Raw genomic sequence first — 26,069 nt, 5'->3', positions numbered from 1 at the left:
CCCCTTCTACAGGGTCCTTTCAGGACTCTGTGACTGGAGTGTGGTGCAAAGAGGCCCCTCCTCACCTCCAGGCAGGCTGCCCTGAGGCTCCCATACCAGGAGGACTGAGGGCATCTGCAGATGTCGCATCAGCAGGGTCTGACCCTGCCTCATACTCGAGGCCGGAGGGAGAGCTTGGCTGAGGGCCGATGCTTGCGAAGAGGTGAGTCCACAGGAGGAGGCTGTCCATTCACGGGAAATCCCTTCTCCGTCACTTTTTTCTTGGGGTTGACCTGCTCCTCCTTTTCAATCTGATTTATGAAGAGAAAAAGAAAATTTTACAAACTGGTAAGTGGTGTCCACTTCCTGTACAGTATTTAATACAACTGTGACTTCAAGAACCTTTTTAAAGGATTACTTATTTTTATTGTGTGTGTGTGCTTGTGTGTGTATGTGTGCATGTGTGTGTGCATATGTATATATATGTGTGTGTATGTGTGCATGTGTGTGTGCTCGTGTGTGTATGTGTGCATGTGTATATATATGTGTGTGTATGTGTGTGTATGTGTGTGTATGTGTGCATGTATATATATGTGTGTGTGCATGTGTATATATATACATGTGTGTGTGTATACATATGTGTGTGTGTGTGTGTGTGTGTGTAGGTGTTCCCAGAAAGGTTTAAATGAGAAGACTCATCAGATCACAGTCTGGGATTGAATATGAAGGAGAAAGTGGGCTGAGCGCCAGTGTTCATCTCTCTCTCTCTGCTTCCTGACTGTGGATGCCATGGGACTAGCTGCCTCACACTGTTGCCACCATGACTTCCTGCCACGATGCACTGTGTCCCTTCAAACTGTGAGTCAAAAACGAACCTTCCTAACATCGCTTTCCCAGACAGCTCGTCACAGCAATGAAAACAGTGACTGATAATACCACGGACTTAAATGGAAGCATGTGGACATACATGGAGAGTGTATGAACTCATAAAATTCTGACCAGGTTGACATGTCCCTAATTTAATAGGAATGAACTACATTCAAAAATATAAGCAACATTGAGTAAATTAGTTACAAATATGTGGGCCCAGACAAGCAATGGTCACAGTTTACCTAAAAGCTCGGACTCAAACCTGATGCTGATGTCCACCTTGTGCTGTGTCAGACTGTGAGATATATCATTTGGTCTCATTCAGTCATTAACATCAGCCAAACCCTGAGCTGGGCTCTGGAGAGATGCGTGTAAGATTGCCTGATCACACACAGCCCTGCAAGGGAGACACAGAGGTAAATAAGTCCATGCAGAGGACAGCCATCTGCTCAGCAGGAAGTGTGAGGGGTCATGAGACAAAGGGGCTCCCTAGATGCAAGAGAAGAATGCTCTGCCTCCGGGAGATACCAGACACATCATTTATCCCCACCACACAAAATAGGAAGATTACAGGACAGTAGCCCATGAGAGTCAATCCTCAGGTAAAATGCCCTCATCTGATTCTAAACATAGCTTTGAAATCTTGAAGTTACAAAGATTTCCCATCTAACAGAGCAGAAGAAACAAACAGCTCAGGGCCGTGCAGGGTTGGAGAAGCTGTAGCCTAAGTCCATTCGTGGGAGATCTCCATAGGAGTGCGGGCTCCTCCAAAAACAGACTGGCTCTAAATGCTCATCAGAGTTGAATCTGTCACATAACCTGAGTCCCAGCGCTCACGGTGCGTTCTCCCACTGACCACCAGGGTGATGCAGGTATCTAATGACTGACAATTGCTGCCACAGAGAGTCTAGCAGGAGTCAGAACTCCTGCCAGTATTCCAAAGCACGTCTGGGGTCATCCTCTAGCTTGGCAATAAACCTTGAAGACACCAAGCCATATCTCAAAATAAGTTTTCAGCATAGACAGCAGTGCCAAACATACACACTTAGGTATGCGGATTGAAGTGTGCAACTGTCTCTATGGAAGGGCATGATTATGATGTATAAAATTATAAAATACAGGCTCTACCAAAAACAAACAAACAAACAGAGTAAGGAAAATCACAATATATAAGATCGATGTGCAAAAGTAAACTACTTTTTTTTTTTTACTAGTAATAATGAATGGTGAAAGTTGAAGTTATGAAAAGGTACTTTTCTAATTGGGTGACCTGGTTTCTCTGGGCTGTGGCTCCAATTTCGTACAGTGACAGTGTCTTACAGTGACAGCTCCATAATCTTAAATCTCAAAGACCTGGGAAAGTATAAACTAAAAGGGACATGCCAGGACCACCTCCCATTGACAAGGAGATGCTCCAACCTTCCGTTGAGATGTGGGAAACCAAGCCCATTCGTTCCTAGAATCGGGTTATTCTCTCGTTTCTGGATGCGACCCACTCAAAGGAGTTGTTATAGATCCAAAAAGGCCTTTATCTAAGTTGTCTGACCTCTCCACACAATACCTCAGGAATGGCGTCGCATCTGAAAGTATGCCAGTTTCCAAAAACCTCCTTTGAACCTTTTTAAAGGTCCCGCCTAGCTGCCCTGATGGAGTGGGTGTAAGCAGTTCCTTCCTGTTAGTGTGCCTCCTAGCGTCTGGTCTGAAATAGTCAATCAGATCAATGAAGGAACAGTGCAGTGGTTAAATACCTATTCTAGCACCCTGCCTTGGGGTCTCTGGGGTTCAGAGAAGCAGAAGTGAGTATTTGTGTGGGGCTCAGAGCGGGCAGGATAGTGTGACCTTAGTCCTGATTCCTGGGAGGTATGGCACAGGCACACACAGCCTGTGGAGACAGCTTGCCTGATGTCTCTGAGTTTGGTGACTATAGTGAGCGAGGCTGGTCCAAACAAACCCGTGTCTGAGATGGAGCTTATTCTCACGGTCTTCTATGTCCTTTCCATTCCAACTCGTACCCAAAATGCCAGGGACTGACTTTCCTCAAAGGGGTGCTTTTTGTTTATAAATTAATGACCTCAACTGCCTACATTCTCTACCCTGTTCTGTGTATCAGCCAGATGAACTGACTTTTTACTGCAGTCCCTTGGAGGGACCTAGTGACCAATCAAACTGGGTTCACCTCTCTGCTAAGGTTTTAGTAGCCAGTTAGTCCCTTTGCTAGGTAAATGACTTGACCTTGCATGTCACCAAGGCTTTTGTTTGGGGTATCACAAACATGGCGGCTGCCACAGATGATGTCATTTATTTAGGGTTATTTAAATCAGGCTTGTTTGCTGTGTCTGAAAATGAAGACACCCCCAAGCTTCACTGGCGACGCTTGAATGAAATTCTCAGGAGGGTTCCAGAATGCTGCACAGGGCCTGAGAGCAGAGTGGAGAGGATGCAGTCACAGCTAGTGCTCACCACTGACTCACCAAACAAATCTATGCCCAAAGAGTAAAATGTTGTCGGCCATGTGTATGTGGGCAGGGATTGGAATTCTATCTTCCCTCAGTTTTGCTGTAGACCTAAAACTGCACCAAAAATGAAGTCTGCAGAGAAGAAGGAGGAGGAAGAGGAGGGGCTGTCACCACCAAGCATGGTGGCCAGCCAGAAACCCAAGCATTGGGGAGTCTAAAGCAGTAGGAGCTTAATGAGTTTACAGAGTAAGCTCCAGGCTATGCTTAATTATGGTGTGAGACCCTGTCTCCACAAGAAGAAAAGAAGCCGGGCCGTGGTAGTGCACGCCTTTAATCCCAGCACTTGGGAGGCAGAGGCAGGTGGATCTCTGTGAGTACAACCTGGTCTACAGAGGGAGCTCCAGGACAGCCTCCAAAAAGCTACAGAGAAAGCCTGTCTCGAAAAAACCAAAAGAGGAGGAAGAGGAGGAGGAGGAGAAAAGAAGGGGGTTGAAGAGCTGTCTCAGTGGTTAAGAACACTGGCTACTCTCCTAGCGGACCTGGGTTCAATTCCCAGCACCCACATGGCAGCTCACAAATGTCTGTAACTCCAGTTCCAGGGGATCTGATGCCCTCACACCAATGCACATAAAATAAATTTAAACAAATTATTAAAAAAAAACAAAGAAGAGGAAAAACCCGTCCACCTGAGGCAGAGCAGGTAGACAGATGCCTCTCTGGCCATCCTTCTCCGGTTTGCCCTCTCCAGCCTAATTTTCTGTGAAGTCTCAGACTCCCACGGCAGAGCTGGTACAGTTCTGTCTGGGGCTTCCACAGGCCATATGCATCCTGAGTATGGCGGTACTGGCGTGTTTATTCTCTACACCGTGACCAGCTAGTCTCTTCCTTGGTACCAGAAATCACAAATTATATTCCTTTCCCCAACACAGCATGTGAAACCTTATAGATAGGCAGTATGGTTTGCTGAGTGACTGGCTGAGCAAAAGAATGGTGGCATTGCCACCGAGGCTAATATACGATGACATGTGTCAGGAGGGGTGAGCAAATGGAACGGTGAGCCCTCTCCTTTCACACAGGCACAGACAGAGCTTGTCCGTGTCCCCTCTCCTCTCTGAGGCACAAGACGGGGAGGGACAGACTGCCACTGTGGTCAATATAGTTCGAGCTGGTAAATTAGTGACTTGCAGTCCTGTGGGATGGCACTGACTCGGCCATCAGAAGCGAGGACCAAGAATCATCTGGGAGCAAAAACAGAAGCCACGCCAGGTGTTTCAAACAGAGGGGGTTTAATGGAGGGAATGGATTGATTACACAGGCTCGGTACCGTGGAGAGATCCCGCATGTTAGTACTTGCAGAAAGCCGCTACTGACCTTAGGCTAGGGGGAGACAAAAGGCAAGAGATGGTGTTACCAGAACCTAGGAGCTCTGGTGGGAGACCCCCCACGGCTGGCGCCCGGCCCTCTGATGGGGCTGCTGCGTGCTGGTTGCTTGGACTTCTGAGGGGGCTTCTGCTTGGCTGGTGGTGGTCGGACCTCTGGGCGGGGACGCGGCTGGCGCTCAGTCCTCGGAGGGGACCTTGGCTTGGCTGGCCTCGGAGGGGACTTTGGCTTGGCTGGCGGCGCTCTGACCACCACGGGGGATGCAGCTGGCTGGTGCTTGGGCCTCTGAGGGGACCTGGCACGACGGCTGGTGCAGAGAGGGCCAAAAGAAGCTGGAGGCTGGGCCCGGGCTCTGCACCGATTCTTAAAGGATGCTATGCTGGCCGGAGCTGCACACAGCAGGAAAGCCCTGCCCTCCCTCCCGCCTTCTGCTTGCCCTCCAGCGCCTTCCTAACCGAGAGCTGACGGTCCTGGAGCAGGGGCTGTGGCGCAGACCTGGCCCGGAGCCCCCGGCTCACCTTGTCTTCTGGCACGCACAGCAGATCCAGTCCTCCTCCTTCTTCTGGTAGAAGCAGCCGCTCTTGCAGATGCTGTACTTGCGGTCTACGATCTCACGCTTGGAGTTGAGGAAGGTGAAGGGCGGGCAACAGTGGATGCTGAAGTGCTCTGAGAACTTCTGGTTCTTGGAGAGCCTGGGGCCCTCCTTGGCCATTTTCTGACTCATCTCACTGGAAACCATCGATGGGGGTAGGGAGGGGACACAAAACAGCACGTCAGAACTTTTTGCTTCAAGTCCACATTTGACCCTGCTTTGTGGAACAAAGATGCAGAGCTCAGGTGGGGGCTTTAGCAAAGCTTATCTGTGTTTTTCTTTGGTGTGTGTGTGTGTGTGTGTGTGTGTGTGTGTGTGTGTGTGTGTGTGTGTGTGTGTGTGTGTGTGTGTGTGCAGTGCCCTCAGAGGCCAGAAGAGGGCCAGCATGTACATAAGCATGTATTTGGCCACACTCTATGTACAGGTACATGTGCATTCGTGTGCACATGCATGTGTGAGTCAGAGGTTAAAATCAGGTGCCCTCAATCTGGCTTCACCTTACATATTAAGGTGGGGCCTCTCGCTGCACCCAGAGCCCACTGGTTAGATTAAGTCACCTAGCTAGCTTGCTCCGGGGCTCTCCTGTCTCTGCCTCCTGGTGCTGGAATTACAGGCAGGCTGCCAAGCCTGACCATGCAGCTTTTGTGTGAATCCTGGGGACCCAAAGTCTAGATTTATAAAAGGACTTTTTCTCCAACCAGTAAAACAGGTTTATTGTTGTTAAAACTATAATCCATGTTTTCAGGTGTGTGTGTGTGTGCATGTTTTTGTGGTGATGTATATGTGTGTGTATGTGTGTGTGCTTTGCACAAGCATGTAGAGGCCTGAAGACAACCCCAGCTATTGGTCCTCAAGGGCCATTCATTTATTTTTATTTTATTTAATTCATTTATTTATTGACTTTCCTAGTTTTGAAACAGGACTTCTTTCTAATCTGGGGCTCATGAAATAGGCTAGGCTGGCTGCCAGTGAGCTCCAGGGATCTATCTACCTGTCTCTGCCTCCCCAGCACTGGAATTACAAGCATTCCCCACCGTGGCAGGCTTTTTTAAAAATCTATGTTTGAACTAGATTAAATCTACTTTTAATACATGTTCTGGGGACTGAACTCAGATCCCCATGCTTGCAAAGCACGCACTAAATTGACTGAGCTGTCTCTGCAGCCCTTCGTATGAGAAAAGAACATCTTGCTGGGCGTTGGTGGTGCACACCTTTAATCCCAGCACTCAGGAGGAGGAGGCAGGGGGATCTCTGTGAGTTCGAGGCCAGCCTGGTCTACAGAGTGAATTCCAGGACAGCCAGAGCTGCACAGAGAAACCCTGTCTCAAAAACAAACAAATGAACAAAACAAAACAAAAGCCAGCTAGCTAAATCAACATGTGACTCTCAAAGCACAATGCTGGGCAAAAGAAACCAGACACACAAAGAAAATGCCTGGGCTCTTTCCATGACTTCCTTCCTGCCTGGGCTCTTTCCATGACTTCCTTCAGTGACAGACTATAACTTGGAAGCTAAAGAAAACTTTTCCTCCCTAAGTTGCTCTTTGTCTGAGTTTTATCATAGCAAGAGAGGAAAAGCCATCACCTGGTAAAGGTTTTCTTTTTAATGCACACCAATTATAATCTAACAACTTATTTCTGGGGATAGAAGTTACCTTGGATCACAGCTCAGTCTTGCAGAGACAGTGAATCCAACTCAATCTGCCTGTTCCCAGCTCCCAAGAAACAGGATCCTTCAGGCCTTTGGACCTCACCACACAGCTGCTGCCTGTTCCCTTCCCAACCAACAACTCACAGGTCACTCCTTGCCTGCATGAGACCCTGCTCAAAGCAGTCTTTCCAGAACCTTCCTTTCCCCTAGTGAGTAAGGATCCTGCCTCCCTCCTTGTGGTCTGACTTCAAATATAATTCTAGAAGATTTAGAGACAGAAGAAGCATTTGAACACCCAGAGAGATGAAGTGTATGAGGGGGAAATAGCTGGAAAAATCATATTCACAATAGCAACAACATTTTGAAATACCCAGAAATAAAGAGAAAACTAAAATGTATAAGTTTCTATGGGAAAAAATTAAAGCTACTGTGATGAAAACATGAATAAATTAAAAAAACTCTGCATAGATGGAAACCATGTACATCATAAAGACAAGTTTTCCAACATAAACTCATGAATGCTGTGCTCTTCTTACTAAAACCACCAAAGATCTCACATGAAGAGTTCCAGTCTGAACCGAGAGAGCAGATGAGACCCTCTGGCCTCAGCTAGCACCCAGCACTCACACAAGAGTACTTGCCTAGGAGTCCTGGAGAGGAGTCTAAAACCCAAAATCCCAGAATGGAGAAGGGGAGTGAAGAAGTCCCTCAACCAGCCAAGAAGCCACCTGCAGTCAGTGGCTGCTAGAGAGGGTAGCATGGAGTGGCATTGTGTGTGTCACCCACACTTAAGGGCAGGCGTCATGCTGAGTAGCAGCCGACCAAAACAAATCAGATTCCATGGTTTTGGTGGCAGCAGGGAGGAGTCGGGAGAGGGGAAAGAATATGTTAAGATACGTTGTACAAACTTCTCAGAAGATAAATAAAAATATTAAAAATGAGCGCCAGGAGTTGGTGGTGCACGCCTTTAACCCCAGCACTCGGGCAGAGGCAAGCGGATCTCTGTGAGTTCGAGTCCAGCCTGATCTCCAGAGCGAGTGCCAGGATAGGCTCCAAAGCTACACAGAGAAACCCTGTCTCGAAAAAACATATATATATATATATATATATATATATATATATATAATATATAATGAAATAGGTTATATGTTTTAAAGTCTGAAAAAAGTAACAGCTGTTCTCACACCATGTATCGAAATGTATTCCCAAGAGCCAGAGTTTAAAGGTCTGACACACTGTAATGCCGGCACTTGGGATGGCGGGGCAGCATGAGTATTGTGACTTCAATCGTCCCCAGCCACATAGCGAGTTCCAAGCCATCTCAGTCCACATGAGACTGTTTTACAACATATTTAGTATTATATGTTACATACAACATATTACATATTACAGCATACTACAAGGAATACCACAGATCTTATCACAAATTGATTAAAATAAAGAAACATAAGACAGCATGTCAATGGCCTAAAACTAGACAAATGGAACAGCGGGCTAGAGAACTAGAACTCCAAAGCAGATACATGTATACAGGAAAGTTTGGTGTGTGCCTAAGATGTCCCAAGTCAATATCAGAAAGAGAGAGAGTCTTCATGAAGAAAGCTGACATAATTAGTGCAAGCTGCTATGACTAAAGGAATCAAGATAAAAAACCAGTCCACATCAAAAAACACAAGACCCACATCCAAGAGAGGCAAAGTCAGAGTAACACAGCACGTGTAATACACAGAGAATTTCCTCTTAATTTGTCATGGGTGTTCTGCCTGCATGTATGTATGAGCACCATATGCATGCCTAGTGCCCACAGAGACCAGAAGGGGGCGCCCAATTCCCTGAAACTGGAGTTGTGGAGGGTTGTGACCCACAGTGTAGGTGCTTGGAATCTAACAGGAAGCCTCCATTGGAGCATCCAGTGCACTTAGTCACTGAACCATCTCTCCAACCCCAAACAAAACTCTCAGATTTTTGCCAGTCTGATAGGTGAATAGTTTTGTAATGACAGGCTGGATAAAGTAAATTACATTTCAGGATGGTTTAAATTTGAAAGCCCTGTGAGTATAATTTACTCCATCAACAGATCAAAGGGAAGGCATAGCCAGTGGTGTGTGTTAAGGAAGCATGCGCTGTGGGGACTGGGTGATGGCTCAGCAGCACCTGAGGTCCTGAGCTCAATCCCCAGAGCCCACACAGAGCTGGCCAGACAGCGTGTGTCTGTAATCCCAGCATGGCTACAGCAAACTGGGAGATGGAGACAGTAGAGTCCCTGGAGGCCCATGGGCTGGGTAGCCTGGACAGCAGAGAACAGGAAAAGGACCCTGTCAGAGGTCAGACACACTATATGTATGTGTATGCATGTGAGTGTGTGTGTGTGTGTGTGTGTGTGTGTGTGTGTGTGTGTATGTACATATATATACAAATTAACTATTAACAAATAAATTAGAAAGCAATTGCTCACTTGGCGTTGGTGGCACATGCCTTTAATCCCAGAACTTGGGAGTCAGAGACAAGTAGATCTCTGTGCGTTCGAGGCCAGCCTAGTCTACAGAGCAAGTGTCAGGATAGGCTCCAAAGCTACACAGAGAAGCCCTGTCTCGAAAAACAAGAAAGAAAGAAAGAAAGAAAGAAAGAAAGAAAGAAAGAAAGAAAGAAAGAAAGAGGGAGGGAGGGAGGGAGGGAGGGGGGAGGAGGAGGAGGAGGGAGGGAGGGAGGGAGGGAGGAGGGAGGGAGGGAGGGAGGGAGGCAAAACTCAGTGCCCACTCCAACCAACCTCTTACAGAACAGAACAGAAAGTGATGTCTTAGAAGCATGGCTTCCTAGTCAGACCTGAAGAAGGACACTGACTGCCACTGTCCACCAAGGTCATGTTTGAAATTCTATCCAGTCCAAACATTTTTAATTTAAAAATTGTGCTGGGGAGTTAGCTCAGTCAGTGCAGTGCTCCCATGGAGTTAGCTCAGTCAGTGCAGTGCTCCCATGCACACATGAAGCCCCGAGTTAATCCCCTAGAACCCTCATTTAAAAGGCACAAAATAAAAACCAGCCAGGTGTAGTGATGAGTCTATAATCCCAGCAGTGGGAAGGCAGAAACCAAAGGATCCCTGGGGCTTGCTGGGCAGTCACTCCTGCCTAAGCGATGAGTTCCAGGTAAATGTGAAAGACCCTGTCACAAACAACAATGTGAACACTGTCCTGAGAAATGACACTCAAGGTTGCCTCTGGTCTCCACACCCACCCACATGAACATGTAACATACATACACACACCAAAAATAATCTTATGCTGTTAAACTCTTCACACAACCTTTAGAGAGAGGGGAAGAGGAAGAGAGACAGAGGAAGTCTAACAAGACTCCTGACACAGGGGCTCCGGGATTAAGAGCATGGCTGCCCTTCCAAAAGACCCAAGTTCAATTCCCAGCACTCACATGGCAGCTCATAGCCATCTCTGTGGTCTCCAGCTCGGTGGAATCTGGTGGCCTTTTCTAACCTCTGCAGGCACCAGGTATGAACATGGTGCCCAAGACACACATGCAGACAAATGCCCATACACATAAAAATAACAAACAGAATCCCTGACATAGGTCAATAAACAAGAATCCACACATTTGCAATACATTGTATACTATATCACATAATATATACTATATAAAATAAAAGACATTATTCACACTGGCCATAAGACCACTGGACATCTACAGATAGAAATACATCAGACAAAAGAAATAAAAACCTTTCCCTAAGAAATATACACAATCAGGGATGGAGAGACGGCTCAGCAATTAAAGACACTGCCTTTCTTACAAAGAATGTGGGTTCAATACCCAGCATCCACAGCTTCCAACCTATAATTCCAGTCCCAAAAAGTACAACGCTCTCCTGCAGTCTCCACATGCAGGTATGTACTCACACTAACACATAAAATAAATTAAAGTTTTTTGAACTACAAAAGTTTTGAAGGCTTAAAGAGAAACACTTAACACCATAGTATGCTTACTATCACCAAATAAATCTAAATGGTTAATGTAATTCTGATCAATATCAGATTTGCATGTAACTGACAAAGCCATCCATTTGTTCTTGTAAAAGCATGAAGACCCAAGAACAACTGAGATAGTTTTGACTAAGAAACCCATGTCATACCAAATATTAGCACTCACTATGAAGTGCCCTAGCCACATATTAGCTTGGGAAAAGGCTGATAAATTGATGAAACAGGACTGAGATTCAGAGGCAGATGTAGATATCTATGACAGAGGATCAGTGGGTAACTTGGTGGTTAGTTCAATCATCAATTTAACTCCTTCTAGAAACACCTGGGAAGAGAGTCTCCATGAGGGATTGTCTAGACCTTGTTGAGTATATGAACCTGTCTGTGGGGATTATCTTGATCCTGTTAATTAATGTGGAAAGAACCACCCACTTCGGGCAGCACCACTCCCTAGGCAGGAGATGAGGGACTGTATGAGAAAGGAAAAAGTGTCTGGCATTGGTGGCACATAGCTTTAATTCCAGACTCAGGAGGCAGAGGCAGGTGGTTCTCTGTTAGTTTGAAGCCAGCCTGGTCTCCAGAGTCAGTTCCAGGACAACCAGAGCTATGTAGTGAGAACCTATCTCAAAAAGAGGAAAGGAAGGAAAGAAGGAAAGAAGGGAGGAAGGAAAAAAGGAAAGAAGGAAAGAAGGAAGGAAATGGGAAGAGTGAGCTGGGCACAAGCAGACATCAATTAATTCATTGCTCTGTGCTCTTGGCTGGGAATGTGATGTGACCAAATGTCTCAAGCAAAGGTCCTCCTGGTTTGATTGGTGGCGGCAAACAGGTCGTGTGCAGTACAAGGCAGGCACTGGGAGTGCTTTGTGAACTTTTTCTGACCTCGTGATATCACCATCACTCTACTTTGCAAATGGGAACTACAGAGAAGTCACCTGAGGGCAGAGAGTTAGGGGAAGGGTGCCAGGATCCCAACCAAGGTAGACCGGAATAGATTCTTAACTGACGTGATATTCATTCTAACACAGGAAACCAAAAGAGTAGGAAAAGAAATGATGGAAGAAGAAAAAGATTGCTTCATGGAACAACAACAAAGTCCCTGTACCGTGTTGTCACCCACTAAGGGAGGCAGGGACCCTCAGCGGTGATTCCCACATCAACGCGCCTTCAAAGCAACCGTTGCTTATTTTCAGCTAAAACATTATGGTGCAAGCAGATCATACCCAGAGGTGTTCCTGTGCATCCCCTTGATCTTTTAAACGTGTGCTCCACGGCCTTACCTGAGCCTGCCTAACTGAGCACGCTCAGGGGTGAACTCCTTAGCCGCAGTACTCAGCAATGGGCCCTCCCGTGTAGATCTGAAGACTCCCTGAATAAAATCCTCATGCTTCCTTTATCTAAGGACAGCGTGGCTTTGCACGTGAGTCCGGAGCTCTTCTCGCCTGTGGCTGGTAAGAAATCGTCCTTTCCTTCGTGCCTCAGTTGTGCTATTTATGGCATTGCATCACCAAGATACAAACTCATCACCTTCAGTTATGTAGTGAATTAAAGCTACAAGGTCAGAGGTGTACATGCCAGTGTGCATGTATGCAGAGGTCAGAGGTGTACATGTCAGTGTGTATGTATGCAGAGGTCAGAGATGGACACGTACACGTCAGTGTGTATGTGGAGGTCAGAGGACAATTTACCAGCGTTGGTTCTCTACCTCTGGCTTACATGTGTTCCAGGGATCACACTCTGGCTGCCAGGCTTGGCGGCAAGTGCCTTCACCCTCTAACCCGTCTTCCTGGCCTAGTTGGTAGTTATCTACAGATATGCTTGACTCTTTAGTACTCAGAAAAAAGAAATAACAGCGAGGAGATGTCAGCTCATCCATCCTGAGAGACCCACAGAGAAGAAAAAGTGACGTCAGCAAAGGACCCCAGGAGAGGGCAGCCAATGAGACCTGCTGAGGAGGGGCACAGACTGCTGCAGATTCTTGGACCAGTGGGCCCTGGGTTGTCAAAGAACCCCTGTCTCCTTGCAAGGAAGCCATGTGTGCACATGGTAGTATTCATCCAGTGTTGCCACTGTGAAAACAATGATCACAGGGCATAATAAATCCGCCTCTCCCTTAGAGAACCAGCAGTTCCTAAGGCTCACTAATCTCCTGCTGGGCCAGAGGCTAATGCTTCCCGCTGAGTATAAATTTACACTGTAATCAGAGCAGCTTCTGTGTTGATCAATCTACAGCAGCCAAAATAGAGAAGAGTAGGGTGCCAACCCTGGCCGGATGACTATGAATTCATGCCCTCTGGGGAATTTTTTCCATGTGTCCCCTTGAGGATGAGTGTGTTACATATTAATACAATGAAAACTTAGCAGTTCACCATTGGTGACAAACCAGCACCAGGTAACGGACAGTGCCATACAAACATTATTTTAAATTAGGAGCCGTTCTGCAGACAGCCACAAGATGCCAAAATCCAACAGGGATTTGGAGGCTATGCAAAACACGACAGAATAAAAGGGTTCCAGTTACCCTGGAGGCAGTCGCCAGCCCGCTGGGAACACAAACAAAGCCATGTTAAACGTTTTGTTGTATTGCTTTGTTTTAGGCAACAAGGACAACTGAGTGTGGGCTGCTCCACACTATCTCACAGGCTATGCAAGAGTACTTCTTGATGTACAAAGTCTCTCTGCCTGTAGCAACTCTAAGAGGAGGAACACACGTAACCCAAGATTGGCATCTCAAACACACAGATAACATAGGAGGCAAATCTTTAGGTGTGAACATTAGTTACTATAATGGAGCAAGATAAACATACAAGAGGTATGGTAATCTAAATGTTACATGAGTAATACACCATTTTAACGCTAAAATTATACAATGCGTTATCATCTATGGACACAAATAGTCTTAAGATTTATTTTTATTTTATGTGTATAAGTGTTTTGTCTGTATTGTGTGTGTGAGCCTGCGTGAGCTCCATATGTGTGCAGTGCCTGTGGAGGACAGAGGAGGGTGTCAGATCCCCTAGAACTGGAATTAAAAGTGGTTGTGAGCTGCCTTAGGGTGCTGGGACCCACACCCAGGTCCTCTGCAAGAGCAGCCAGTGCTCTTAACTGCTGAGCCAACTCTCCAGCCCCTGGACACTGGAATCTCCATTTAAAGTGAACAGATAAGATCACTCTGCCTTCATGGCTGAGGAGAAAACTCCAGCTAGGGAGTCGGAAGGCTGCAGTTGGCTGTGTCTCTTAGACAGTTGGGAGAAGTATGGCTGGAGTGAAGTGTACGAAGGTGAGGACTAAAGCCCCGTGGGTGGCTAATGTGGAAAGAGAAAAGACTGCATGATGCTCACACTTGATTCGGAACTGCCTAGGAGGTCGCTCATGGATGTGTCTAGCAGGGCATTTCCAGTGCTGAACGTGGACAGCATCATTCCCTGGACAGGCATCTCAAAATTAACAAAAAGGAAACAAGTTGAGCGAGCACCAACAGGCATCTCTCTCTGCTTCCCACTGCCATTGCGCTGTGACCAGCTGCCACCACGCCGTCCCTGCCACAATGGACTGCACACTCAAACGATGAGCCAGAATAAACCATTTTCCTTAAGTTGCTTTTGTCGAGTAGGTTGTCACAGCAGTGGAAAAAAAAAAAAAACTAACACAAGGCTCTGCCTGAGCCTCAGGGCACCCCGTGTTTTCAGGGGAGGTGAAGGGGTGGATGGGAGAGGCCAAGTGTATAGGAGTGGGGGGTGTGGGGGCAGGGATTTCATAGCTGGGAGATCCAGATCATGGAGGCAGAGGGAAGGAGGGCTTCAAAAATGGTCAAGAGTCCCGGATAATCCCAAGAGCAGCTTACTCTAAAGAGCACATAGGAAGGCGGAGGCTGAATGCACAGCCTTTGTTAGAAAAGAGAGACCGATGGTAAAGCAATAACTCTGGGATCAAAGAGCGCTCGAGAGGACCCGAGTTCAGTTCCCAGCACCCACACAGGAGGTTCGGATCCTCCTGTAACTTAACCTTAGGAGATCCAATGCCCTCTACCAGCCTCTGAGGGCACCACATGAGCATGAGCACTCTCTCTCTCTCTCTCTCTCTCTCTCTCTCTCTCTCTCTCTCTCTGTCTGTCTCTCTCTGTCTCTGTCTCTCTCCTTCTCTGTCTCTCTCTCTGCCTCTCTCTCCTTGTCTCTGTCTCTCTATCTCTCTGTCTCTGTCTGTCTGTCTCTCTCTCTCTCTCTCTCTCTCTCTCTCTCTCTCTCTCTCCATGAGTAAGGATAATGGGTCCAGATGAAATTCCCACCCACTCACTTCCATTTGTCCAGTGGAGTGGAAGCCAGAGAGAGCATCAGGTGAGAACAAGGGAGAGCCTTGAGGACAAAGCGGGTGAGGGAGATCCTGTAGCAATGTGGATGGCAGGCCATGTGCAGCTTTGAGGTCCAGAGGAAACCCGTGACTGCCAGCCTCCGGTGTTTCCAACCTGCTCCACTGTGCTCCCATCCTGCTCTTCTGAGTAGCCAGGATGTATGCATGAGGAGACAGCTTTGTCTGGCCTGAGCTTTGCCAGTGAATTTACAAGACTGCAATGATAGGATCCCTCAGGAATAGAACAAGAATTAAATTTTCAAAAGGCCCCAGAAGCTAGAAAAAGAGTGACTGGACAGGCGGATGGACTCACGGACAGAGGAGTGCACGCCATGCAGACACCTTAGGAAGAACGATTGTGATGAGATACTTAGCAGAACAATTGGCAAGAAAGGAGGACTGTGCAGGAGATGGCTGCTTGCACAGTTGGCTGATGTGGTAAAGTACTGACAAGGCCCACAGCGTGGCAATGGGCAGATGAGACAGGGTGGATAAAACACTGGAGGATTGAATCCTTGGATGGAGTTGGAGCAGAAAGAGAGAGGGACATCCTATTTAAAAAAAAAAAACAAAAAAATCGGTGGAGAAGGATGAGAGTCAGACCCCACTGGGAATGGAGCACACTTTTGAATGCTGGTTTACTAGAGCGAGGGAAAGGGTGATGCTGACCTCGCTCTCAAAGCTGGGGCATGTGAAGAACAAACTAGCTCCATTGCAGAGACTCAGGGAGCTTTCATCTAGCAAGACCGGGAAGACCCAGCTCAGACAAAGACACAGGTGGAGTCCTGAGTAAGGTTGGAGGGTCTGAGGGAGAACGGCTACAGGGGTGTGGTACAGGGGCCTGAGTGGGCAAATGGTGGCTTGGGTCATGCTCCCTCTAAGACAGAGAATTCGTTTTCATATTTAGGTTCTCCAGGAGAGAACAGACATGCTGTAAAAAGTGTTTAAGCTGCTGGCCATGGTGGTGCACGCCATTAATCCCAGCACCCAGAAGACAGAGGCAGGTGGATCTCTGTGAGTTTGAGGCCAGCCTGGTCCAGGCTAGCAAGGGCTTCATAGTGAGATCCTATCTCAAGAGAAGGGAAAGGAAGGGGAAAAGGGAAGAGGGAGGGAGGGAGGGAAGCTGTAAGGGAGAAAGCACCTTATAGAAGGTGCTTTTACTTAGTCTCTTGCTGATTTAACATTTCTTCCATGACATTCTGAAAACCTGCAATCATTTGTGCAACAATTTAGATCCAGATCCATACCTGTATGTTCATCTGCACACATCTGGCAACTGGGACTCTGTTTCCAACTTGTCTTTACTCTCATTTGGTTCCTCGTTGCCCCTAGGAATGAGTTGGTAGCACACAGGTCAGTTAGTGTGCTGTACTTGGCCGCAATTCAGTCAAGTGTGTTGCACATGGAGGCTCCCTCTCCCAGGCCTAAGATGGATTCTGACAGGTCTAGACACTGTCTGAAAGTCTGGGGACAGAGGAAGGATGTGGCAGCATAAAATCTCATGCTGATCTGTATACCATCTTATCACTATGGGAAAAATGTTGTTGATTTAAGTAAAAAGCCTTAAGTCGGGGCTGGTCAGACAGTTGGTAAGTGCAGGCGTGAGGGCCTGAGTTTGACCAGAGGCCTCTCTGTCAGGGAAGAACTGGGGGTGGGGGATTTAGGAAGTTCCTTTTTACACCTCACTCAGTGCCTTTTCTTCTCCGAATTTATTATTATTCCGTGCCGTTCTTTTACTGTTATTACTAAAGTCAAGTCTGAGCTTGGCACACACTCTGATCTCTAAGTTCTAGCTCAGTGTTGGCCACAGGGACTTGCAACAAATATTTGTTAATTGAATGGGTGAATGAATGAATGAATGGAAAAATGAAATGTGGCACAAGCTTTAAAAAACGAAAACAAACGAAACAGGAAGAATGCCTGAATGTAGACTTCCAGTTAATTTGGAATTCTTTAAATTATTTGTTCACATTCTTTCTTTTGTGTGTGGCCACGTGCATCCCTTTAGCCCCAGAATTCAACTTCCTCTTGGTGACATCAGGTTTTAAAACTAACTACACATGGATGACTGGTTGACATCAGTTAATCAGCAGTGTTGGGAGTGCCAAGGCTGTGCCAAGTGTGGCTGCTGGGATTGTGGATGTCAATGAAAAGCTCCAGGAGGTGACCGGTAAACTGAGGCATAAACAAAAACCACCTCTCCATATGCTCCCCCTTGGGAAGACACTGTGCTTGTGGAGTCCCAGCTTCCTCCAAGTCTATGATTTAGTGGGTTATTTATTCCCTGTGAGACTGCAGTTGCCTTATGCAAAGACTAAATCGTCCTGAAAAAAAAAGTGGCTTGTAAGGGGAAGTGACGTTGTCTGCTTTTCAGTGAACTTGGGCCTCCAGGAAGATTCAGAATGTAGGATGATTAATAATAATAATAATTAATAATAGAGGCTCTGACACATAGTTTTCATTTGTCCCTCAGGAGGCTGGTGCCCCCCTTGAGGCCCCGAGGAGCAGGTGCTATCCCATGATGCCCTGCTCCTGGGAACTATGAGTAATAAATCTGCCTGCATCCTTTGGCTTCCTCCTATCAAAACAGTAACAAAATCCAGGTTCGTTTTTAAGCAGGCTGGGCCCTTGGTCACTGTGTATCGATGTTATTGAATTATAGACAGCAGAAGCCAGCAAACTAAAGGACATCTCTTCTGATGAGGTCTAAGGCAGCAGATCTGGTCCAGCCAACTTCTAGGTTGTAAGAAGCAGGCAAACTCTCAACCACAGACTCTTCTGGCCTCTCAGACTTGACCAATCCTGGTCTACAATCATTTTGACTGAGAAAAAATGGGACTCTGTGTCTCCATTTTCCACACCAGGATGGCTCATCATGGGAATGTGTAATTAATTATAAAACACTTTATCAATAGTTGTAGAAATAGCTCAGCAACCAAGAGCACTGTCTGCTCCAGCAGAGGTGTGGGTTTGGTCCCAGCAACCACACTGCCATTCACAGTCATCCTTAACTCCAGATTCAGGGAATCAAGACCCTCTCCTGAGGTCTCCCAAGACCTCCATGGGCATCAGGCTTGCACAAGGTATGCACACATACATGCAGGCAAAAACACCCAAACACATGGATCAAATAACAGAATGAAAGCCTTTATCAAGCTACATGGTAACTTCTGTGGCCTTAACACAACAATCAGGGTACCTAAAGCTGTTACCAGAGCTGGACCCTGGCCGCTCACACAAGCTGTCCTCACAGGCCAGTTAAAGAGATCAATTGGTGAAAAGCAGGTGTGATCACAGGATGGTGTGGCCAGGTGATGAGAGGTGGTAATACCAGGTGTGGTCACAGGGTATTGTGGCTTGGAGTGATGACAGGATGGTATGACCAGGTGTGAGCACAGGGTGGTGCGGCCAGGTATAAGGACAGGGTAGTGTGACCAGATATAAGGACATGGTGGCCTCTTTCTGTTCTCTCATCTGGGAGATGTGTGTATTTCCTGCCTCGAAGGTTTTGAGATTAAGAAGGCCTAACTTGCCTTAGAAACATCTTAAAGTTTAAATTTGGGGACACATGGAGATGCTTGATCAGGAGCCTGCTGGGCTCGAGGACAGACAACCATGGTGTTCATTTATTTCGAAGGGCAAATCAGCTACAGACATTTGTGAGTTTCTTAAAATTTCCAAGTATAGAGAACTTGGGTGCTCCCCTAGTCACTCTTCAATAGAACTTGGATTAAAGGTTTACATAATCAGATTCCATAAATACAGTCAACCAAGGCCCCGCCCAGCCCAGCAGAATTCTAGATCATCCCAAGCAAGTGCCATTCCCAGACCCCTGCCTCCTTAGCCTTCTATACACGGATCCTCAACTGTTTTAACTAAGAAAAAGGAGGGGTTTAACACCTTCACTTTCTACCCCTAATGATTCACCATAAGAATATATAATCTGGCTGGCTGGCTATCTATCTGTCTTGAGGTAGGATCTTTAACCCAGACTGGTCTCCAGCTCCCTGTGTAGCTGAGGATGACCTTGAACTTCTGACCCTCCCGAGTTCTGAGATCACAGATATGTGCCACCATGCCTATACAGTTTATCTGGTGCTTGATTGAACCTGGGGCTCTGTGCATGCTAGACAGCACTGCTAACTGTTCCCAGCACCACAACCCTTTAAGCACAAAGCCATCAAACTACAGGTGACTCTTTAGATACAGCAGTCACGGTACTCAGTGCTACCTTTTCCCAGTAAGGGTGAGGTCTACGCTGGAACCATGGGAGAAAGTGTCTTGGCCAGGAGCCTGGTCAGGAGCCTGATCATAGCATTAGCCAATATAACCCTGTCAAAAGCTGTTTCCTCTCAGCATCATTCAGGCCATACATTGAAGGACATTTGACAACACCTTCACAGCAGCCAGCATCTTCACTGGGGGGGGGGGGCGGGGGGGCAGGCTCAGTGGGTAGTGTACTCGCTGGCAGGATTCGAGTTCAGATTCCCAGCTCACACACAACAGCCCATCATGGGCACTGTGAGTCTGTAATCTCAGCACTGGAGTGGAGATAGGCAGATCCCTGGAGTTTCCAGCAACAGAGATAACAAGCTCTAGGCACAGTGAGGGACCCTGTCTCAAAAACTAAGGTGATGAGTGACAGATGAGACCATGTGACATTGACTTCTTACCTCTGCACACTCACACACAAGTGGACGAAGGCATACACTCTACACACACACACACACACACACACACACACACACACACACACCCCGCCATCACCAACAACAAAGATTGTCAGAGAATGGCTGTCTTGGGCATATTTGCAGGTTAAAGCAATGTGTGAGCCTGGACTGGATGCTTAAAGCAAGGGTGAGTTTGGGGGCCTTTAGATTATACAAGAGATTAGCATGCTCCCTGTTAGTTTCCTGACATTAATTATGTGCACATTTAATCTTGGTGGCTGGGGGGGGGGTAAGGTGCAGGTGTTTGCACATACAGAAAGAGGGTAATCAGGCAAGTGTGGGGAGCATTAGCACTTGCATGAACTAGGTAAGATGCAGGTGTTTGCACATACAGAAAGAGGGTAATCAGGCAAGTGTGGCGCGCGTTAGCATTTGCATGAACTAGGTAAGATGCAGGTGTTTGCACATACAGAAAGAGGGTAATCAGGCAAGTGTGGCGCGCGTTAGCATTTGCATGAACTAGGTAAGATGCAGGTGTTTGCACATACAGAAAGAGGGTAATCAGGCAAGTGTGGGGAGCGTTAGCACTTGCATGAACTAGGTAAAATGCAGGTGTTTGCACATACAGAAAGAGGGTAATCAGGCAAGTGTGGCGCGCGTTAGCATTTGCATGAACTAGGCACAGCTGGAGTTCTTCATGCTGTTTGCAACTTTTCCACAGTGTTGAAGCAATTTTGCGATCCTCTCCCCAGCAATTCCCTGCATCTTAAATACTCCCCAAACAGCAGATCCTGGCTGCCTGCTCTGCTCACACAGCATCCAAACCCTTTTTTCACTTTCCTCCTAATGCTATAGCCGACTTCATCGCTTCATTCCCCTGGCGCAAATCTTTTCCTTTTCCCTCAGTCGAAGACTGAAGGCTCCGTGCTTTCTGAGAGATTTTGTGTGAGACAAACATCAACATGGCTCCAGTTAGGGTGCAGATTCGGTCTTCACTGTGATGCACACCCCACTTATAAACCCAGCTGTGTGTTTAAGGGGAGAAGGAAAAGTCACTTGTATTTCTTTTTTAACTTTAACTCATCTACTCCTTTTTAAATGTTTTTGTTGGCATGTATTCGTTGTACATAATAATGGCTTTGTGGCAACATTTTTTACACATGTACATAATTATTTCAATCGTACCCTCCCTTATCACCCTTCCCGTCTCCGTCCACTCCTGAAGATCCCCTCCCTCTTCCCACCTAGCCCCCCCCCCAGGGGGAGGGGTAAAATCCTGTGAGTTTCTTTAGGGTCCCTTACAGGAGCATGGGCGACTTACCAGTGCTACCCGGTTACATGGCTAGGGACAATGTCTCTCTTCCCCATTAACCATTAACTATACAGAAATCCTCAGGGATGGGTGGGGCTCCACAAAAACTCATTTTTAAATCATAACAATAAATAAAAGAAGAAATAGGGCCTAGGGGAAATACCAACAGCACCACTGATCTCTCTCCAACAGCACAGCTGTCAAACCCAAGAAAGTCTGAGCATCTTTCCTAGGGCAGGCAAACCCAGATGTTAGCAGGGTCATTTTGGCCCCTTTGCCCAGGTCAGAGCAAATGACTGTCATTTTTCTCTCGGGCTACTCCATTCTTTCACGTCCTCCCATCCCCAACTGCCATCAAGGCAGGCTTCCCCTGTGACCCTTAGACCCTTAGGAATGTGTGCCCTTGCTGAGTGAGCCTCTGGAATCCTCTTACCTGCAGGTAGTGGATGCCGCCTGAAACAGGATCCTGTGCGTACGGGGCCCTTGTGGAGCTGGGCTACTCAATACAAGCAGAATATATAGGGAGAGGCTGTGTGTCTGGGTTCTCATTACAGAGGTGTTCTTGATGGGTCGTCAGGCAAGAGGTACTTTACAACAAAAGCCACACAAGGCTGCACAAAGGCCACACAGAGCTCCAACAAAAGGCCAAAGAAAGACCAGACAAAAGCTAAAGAAAGTTGAAACAAAGAGTGAAACAAAGAGAAAACAAAGGCCAAACACACACAGGGACAAAGGCCAACAAAGAGTAAAAGAAAACTGTGAACAAAAGCTACAGCCGCATCAGGCATGCATGCAAGCACTCCGCATGCACACTACAACCCAGGCTCACCCAGCATCCCCCCGCCAGAGCCAACACCCTCACGCAGCCTCCCCCTTCGCCAAAGCTCATACCCCACCGCTGTATCCACAGCAGGTCACACGTGCATGCCACACGTCTCTCCATGCCACACAGTTGCTCATCCGCAGGACGGCCGTGAGCCCACTATGCTGGAAACATGGAGGGATATGCCTACATCATTCCACAATGTCAAAATGTATTCACGAAATGTTCCCAAGCTACATCGGTGTCGTTGGCTGAAATTTGCTGGGTAACCCTGACTTCCCTTGATAGCCCACCACTGGCAAACACAGGGTTTTGTATGCCAAAGTTAATGGGCAGTATTTCTCTCAGATCAAGCATTACACCACACCATAAACTGTATCTGTATCTGTATCTGTATCATCTGTATCTGTATCTGTATCTGTATCTGTATCTGTATCTGTATCTGTATCTGTATCATCTGTATCTATGCAGGTTGTAGAATGGATCCAGGAGAGTTTGGGGACAGAGAGACCCCACTCTAGGCAAAGCTGAGCAGACAGAATCACTATAGGGTATTCTAGTTTCCTTCCACTGCTAATAGAACACTCTGACCAAACGGGCTAGGCCGTGGGGAAGGTGGTATTATTTCAGTTTAAACATCCAGGAAGTCAGGGCAGAAACTCAATTTGAGAACTTGAAGCAGAGATCGTAAAAGAATGATGCTTGCTGGGCGTTGGTGGCACACGCCTTTAATCCCAGCACTAGGGAGGCAGAGGCAGGCTGATCTCTGTGAGTTCCAGGCCAGCCTGGTCTATAGAGTGAGTTCCAGGACAGGCTCCAAAGCTACACAGAAAAAAAAAAAAATGTTGCTTGTTCCCAGGTTTGTGCTCAGCTACTTGTCTTACAGAGCCCTATTAGGAAATGGTGCCACTTAAAGTGGCTAGGCCCTCCTGCATCACTAACAATCAAGGACACGCCCACAGGCCAGTCTGAGCTAGGTGGTGCCTCGATTGAGACTTCCTTCTCAGGTGACTCTAGGTTGTGTCAAATTTTAAAGCTAATAGGACAAGGGTTAGATACCCTGCAAGGAATTCAGGTGAAGAGCTTCTAGAGACCTGAAAAGGTCAGCTACAGGGCAGGGCAGCTGAGGCTTGGGACCATGGAGGTGAGGGTCAGTGGAAGGATGGATGGACAGATTGATGTTCAGATGACAGACAGACTGGGGAACGTGCTGAGCTGAGTGTACAAAGACAGGTGTGTGTGTATGTGTGTGTGTGTCTATTTCTGTGTGTCTGTCTGTCTTTGAGTGTCTGTGTGTATGTGTGTGTCTGTGTGTGTCAGTGCACGTGTCTGTGTACGTGTCTGTGTGTGAATGTGTGTGTGTCTGTCTGTCTGTCTGTCTGTCTGTCTGTGTGTCTGTGTGTGTATGTCTGTGTGTCTTTGTATGTGAGTGTCTGTGTCTGTGTGTTTTTGTATGTGTGTATCTGTGTGTCTTTATCTGTGTGTGTCTGTGTCTTTATCTGTGTGTGTGTGTGTGTGTGTGTTTGCATGTGTGTGTCTGTGTCTGTGTGTAAGAGTAATCGACTCAGAGTGTGAAGACAGGAATTTGTGAGACCCTCACTGGGATGTGGTGTGGACTGTGTGGGTAAGCTGTAGTATGCTGGCAGCATGCTTACTGTGGCATGGGGCATGTTGGTGGGTCTGTGGTTTGTGGACAGAGCCGGCTGTGCCCTGAGCCACTCCACATTGTGTGAAACCGTGGCTCTCAGATTGTGAGAAACTGTTCCTCACCCAGGGTGACTCCACTTTACAAGTGGCGTTTGGCTCCACTTACAGTGCAAACATGGAGACAAGATGGCTCTTGTTTGTGTATAGAAACGCCACCCACCAGTCCTAGCTATGAGGTTCATATGTGTAGATAGCTCATTCCTGAAAAAAAGACATCAAAGCCCACCCCACAGTGACACACTTCCTCCAACAAAGACACACCTCCCAGTAGTGCCACTCCCTATTCATTCAAACACCACAGGGGGGTTATTTATTTATTTATTTGTCTATTTATCTATTTATTTATTTATTTATTTATTTATTTATTTGAGGCAGAGACCCTGGAAGAAAGCTACTGGCTTCCTCTCAGGTTCAGCTAACTTTCTTATTCAGCGCAGCACCACCTATCCAGGGAACGGCACTGCCCACAGTGGGCTGGAACCTCCTAGATCACCAAAAATTGAGGAAATGGCCCACAGGCCAATCTGATCTAGGCAGTTCCTCAATTGAGACTCCCTCATCAGATGATTCTAGGCCATGTTGAGGTGACAAATCTAACGAGGACAAGGTGAGGTCACCGTATGTGTGGAGATCAGAGACACAGGTACCTCCCACATGCACACATAATAAATCAATAATATACTAACGGCTTCATTGTTATTTTTTGCATTTATTTTTGCTTTTTCAAGAGAGGGTCTCACTTGAAAAATAGTGACAGCTGCCTTGAACTTGCTATGTAGACCAGGCTAGCCTGGAACTCACAGAGATTTACCTGACTTGCCACCTGAGTGCTGGGATTAAAGGCGTGTGCCACCACACCCAGATTGTAATTTAATTTTTTTAAATTGTCTTATGATTTAAAGGGAATCTAGCACTGTACGGCCCTGATTGCATGCTATGTCATCAGATGGAAACAAATAAAAATACAGGCATATTTCTCTGTTGTATAAATATGAAAATGAGCATTCTGTTTCATAAACAGCTCTCGGGCCATTGTAGTTAGTGGGGGGTAAGCAATGATAATGAGTTGACTGGGAAAATCTGGGGAGAAACAAGCCCAAGTCTCTCCTCATTTGCCCTCAGTCTTTGCTTTGGGTCTAAGTCTACAGCTCTGAGCTCTGCCTGAAGGTTTCCTGCCTCTTGGGTCTCTGGCTTTGCATGGTAAATGGAGGACTCTGATGCCAGCCACTCACACAAAGCTCCTGTGTGTCCCCGAGCTCCACGCCCAGCGTCACTATCTGCCTCCCCATGTTCTTCGAGGGCCCAGTCACAATTGTTTTTGGTCAGTGGTGACCTGTGTGAGGATGGACACCATGTTCCCTAAGTAAGGGAGTGTTTTTTTCCCCCATTCTGCTGTGTTAGAAGTCCCTTGACTTTATAACTAATTCATGGGTGGTGGTTTACTATGACACTGGAGAAAGAGAGTGGAGTGGAACCGCACTGTGCGAGGATTCTAGCAACAGGAGAGACCCAGGGTAAGGCTGTGCCTGCGTGACACCAGCCGGCCACAGCAATTCTGAGTGTGATGTCAGCTGTCTAGAGACACGTGTTCGGTGGGGCAGGATCCCTACAGATGGGGATCATCTTTGAATAAAGCAAAATCTGTGTTCTGACCTTGTGTTACTAAGTGGTGAGTGTCTGCTGGGTTCTTTTAAGAGTGCATAGAGGAACACCAGAATGTCCCCATGGGTAAAGATGCTTGGGACAAGCCTGACAAACTAAGTCATCCCTACAGCCCATGTGGTCAAGGAGAGAACTGAATCCCACAATCTCTTACCTGTACACTGTATACCATGGTGTGTGCGGGCACACGCACACGCACACACACACACACACACACACACCACAAAGACACAGACACAGAGAGACACAGACCACATACATATAGACAGCACACACACACAGACACACACACACACCACAAAGACACAGACACAGAGAGACACAGACAGCACACACACACACACACACACACACACACACACACACACACACACACGCACACATGAGATGAGCAGATGTAGTAGACTGGGGAGAGTTGGGGGGAGGATGAGGAGGGTTAGCAGGAGTGGGAGGAGGAGGAGAGAAGGCAATAGGGAGTAAGATCACGATACATTGCATACATGTAGGAACTGTCAAAATAGAAAATAAAAAGTGGGCCGATGATCATTGGTGGCGCACGCCTTTAATCCCAGCACTCGGGAGGCAGAGGCAGGTGGATCTCTGTGAGTTCAAGACCAGCCTGGTCTACAGAGCGAGT

General features: G+C 47.1%; 1 protein-coding gene across 3 annotated transcripts; it reads right to left on the bottom strand.

The window, feature by feature from the left end:
• Positions 1–250: 250 nt before the first annotated feature.
• Positions 251–5,409, bottom strand: Mobp (myelin associated oligodendrocyte basic protein). 3 transcript variants are annotated; one of them, XM_035443585.1, is made up of 2 exons: positions 5,204–5,409; positions 251–290 (listed from the first exon to the last, which is right to left on the bottom strand). In XM_035443585.1, exons 1-2 carry the CDS (start codon positions 5,407–5,409, stop codon positions 251–253), a joined length of 246 nt encoding a protein of 81 aa, XP_035299476.1. The 3 variants fall into 3 exon arrangements, with proteins under 3 accessions (XP_035299476.1, XP_035299474.1, XP_035299475.1); XM_035443583.1 differs by lacking the exon at positions 251–290 and adding an exon at positions 4,713–4,997 and having other exon boundaries at positions 5,203–5,409; XM_035443584.1 differs by lacking the exon at positions 251–290 and adding an exon at positions 4,713–4,992.
• Between the last annotated feature and the right edge of the window lie 20,660 nt (positions 5,410–26,069).

The sequence above is a fragment of the Cricetulus griseus genome, chromosome 4 (genome assembly GCF_003668045.3).
Source record: "Cricetulus griseus strain 17A/GY chromosome 4, alternate assembly CriGri-PICRH-1.0, whole genome shotgun sequence".
NCBI classification, from domain to species: domain Eukaryota; kingdom Metazoa; phylum Chordata; class Mammalia; order Rodentia; family Cricetidae; genus Cricetulus; species Cricetulus griseus.
The sequence above is the reverse complement of the archived record's forward strand: the minus strand, read 5'-3'. Positions and strand labels throughout refer to the sequence as shown.

What these genes read in the sequence shown, in the direction of transcription:
- Mobp (XM_035443583.1), bottom strand. Translation starts at nt 5,409, where the DNA reads ATGAGTCAGAAAATGGCCAAGGAGGGCCCCAGGCTCTCCAAGAACCAG. An exon ending in GTGCGTGCCAGAAGACAAGG is followed by an intron (nt 4,998 to 5,202) that starts TGAGCCGGGGGC and finishes GGCCCTCTCTGC; the next exon opens with ACCAGCCGTCGTGCCAGGTC.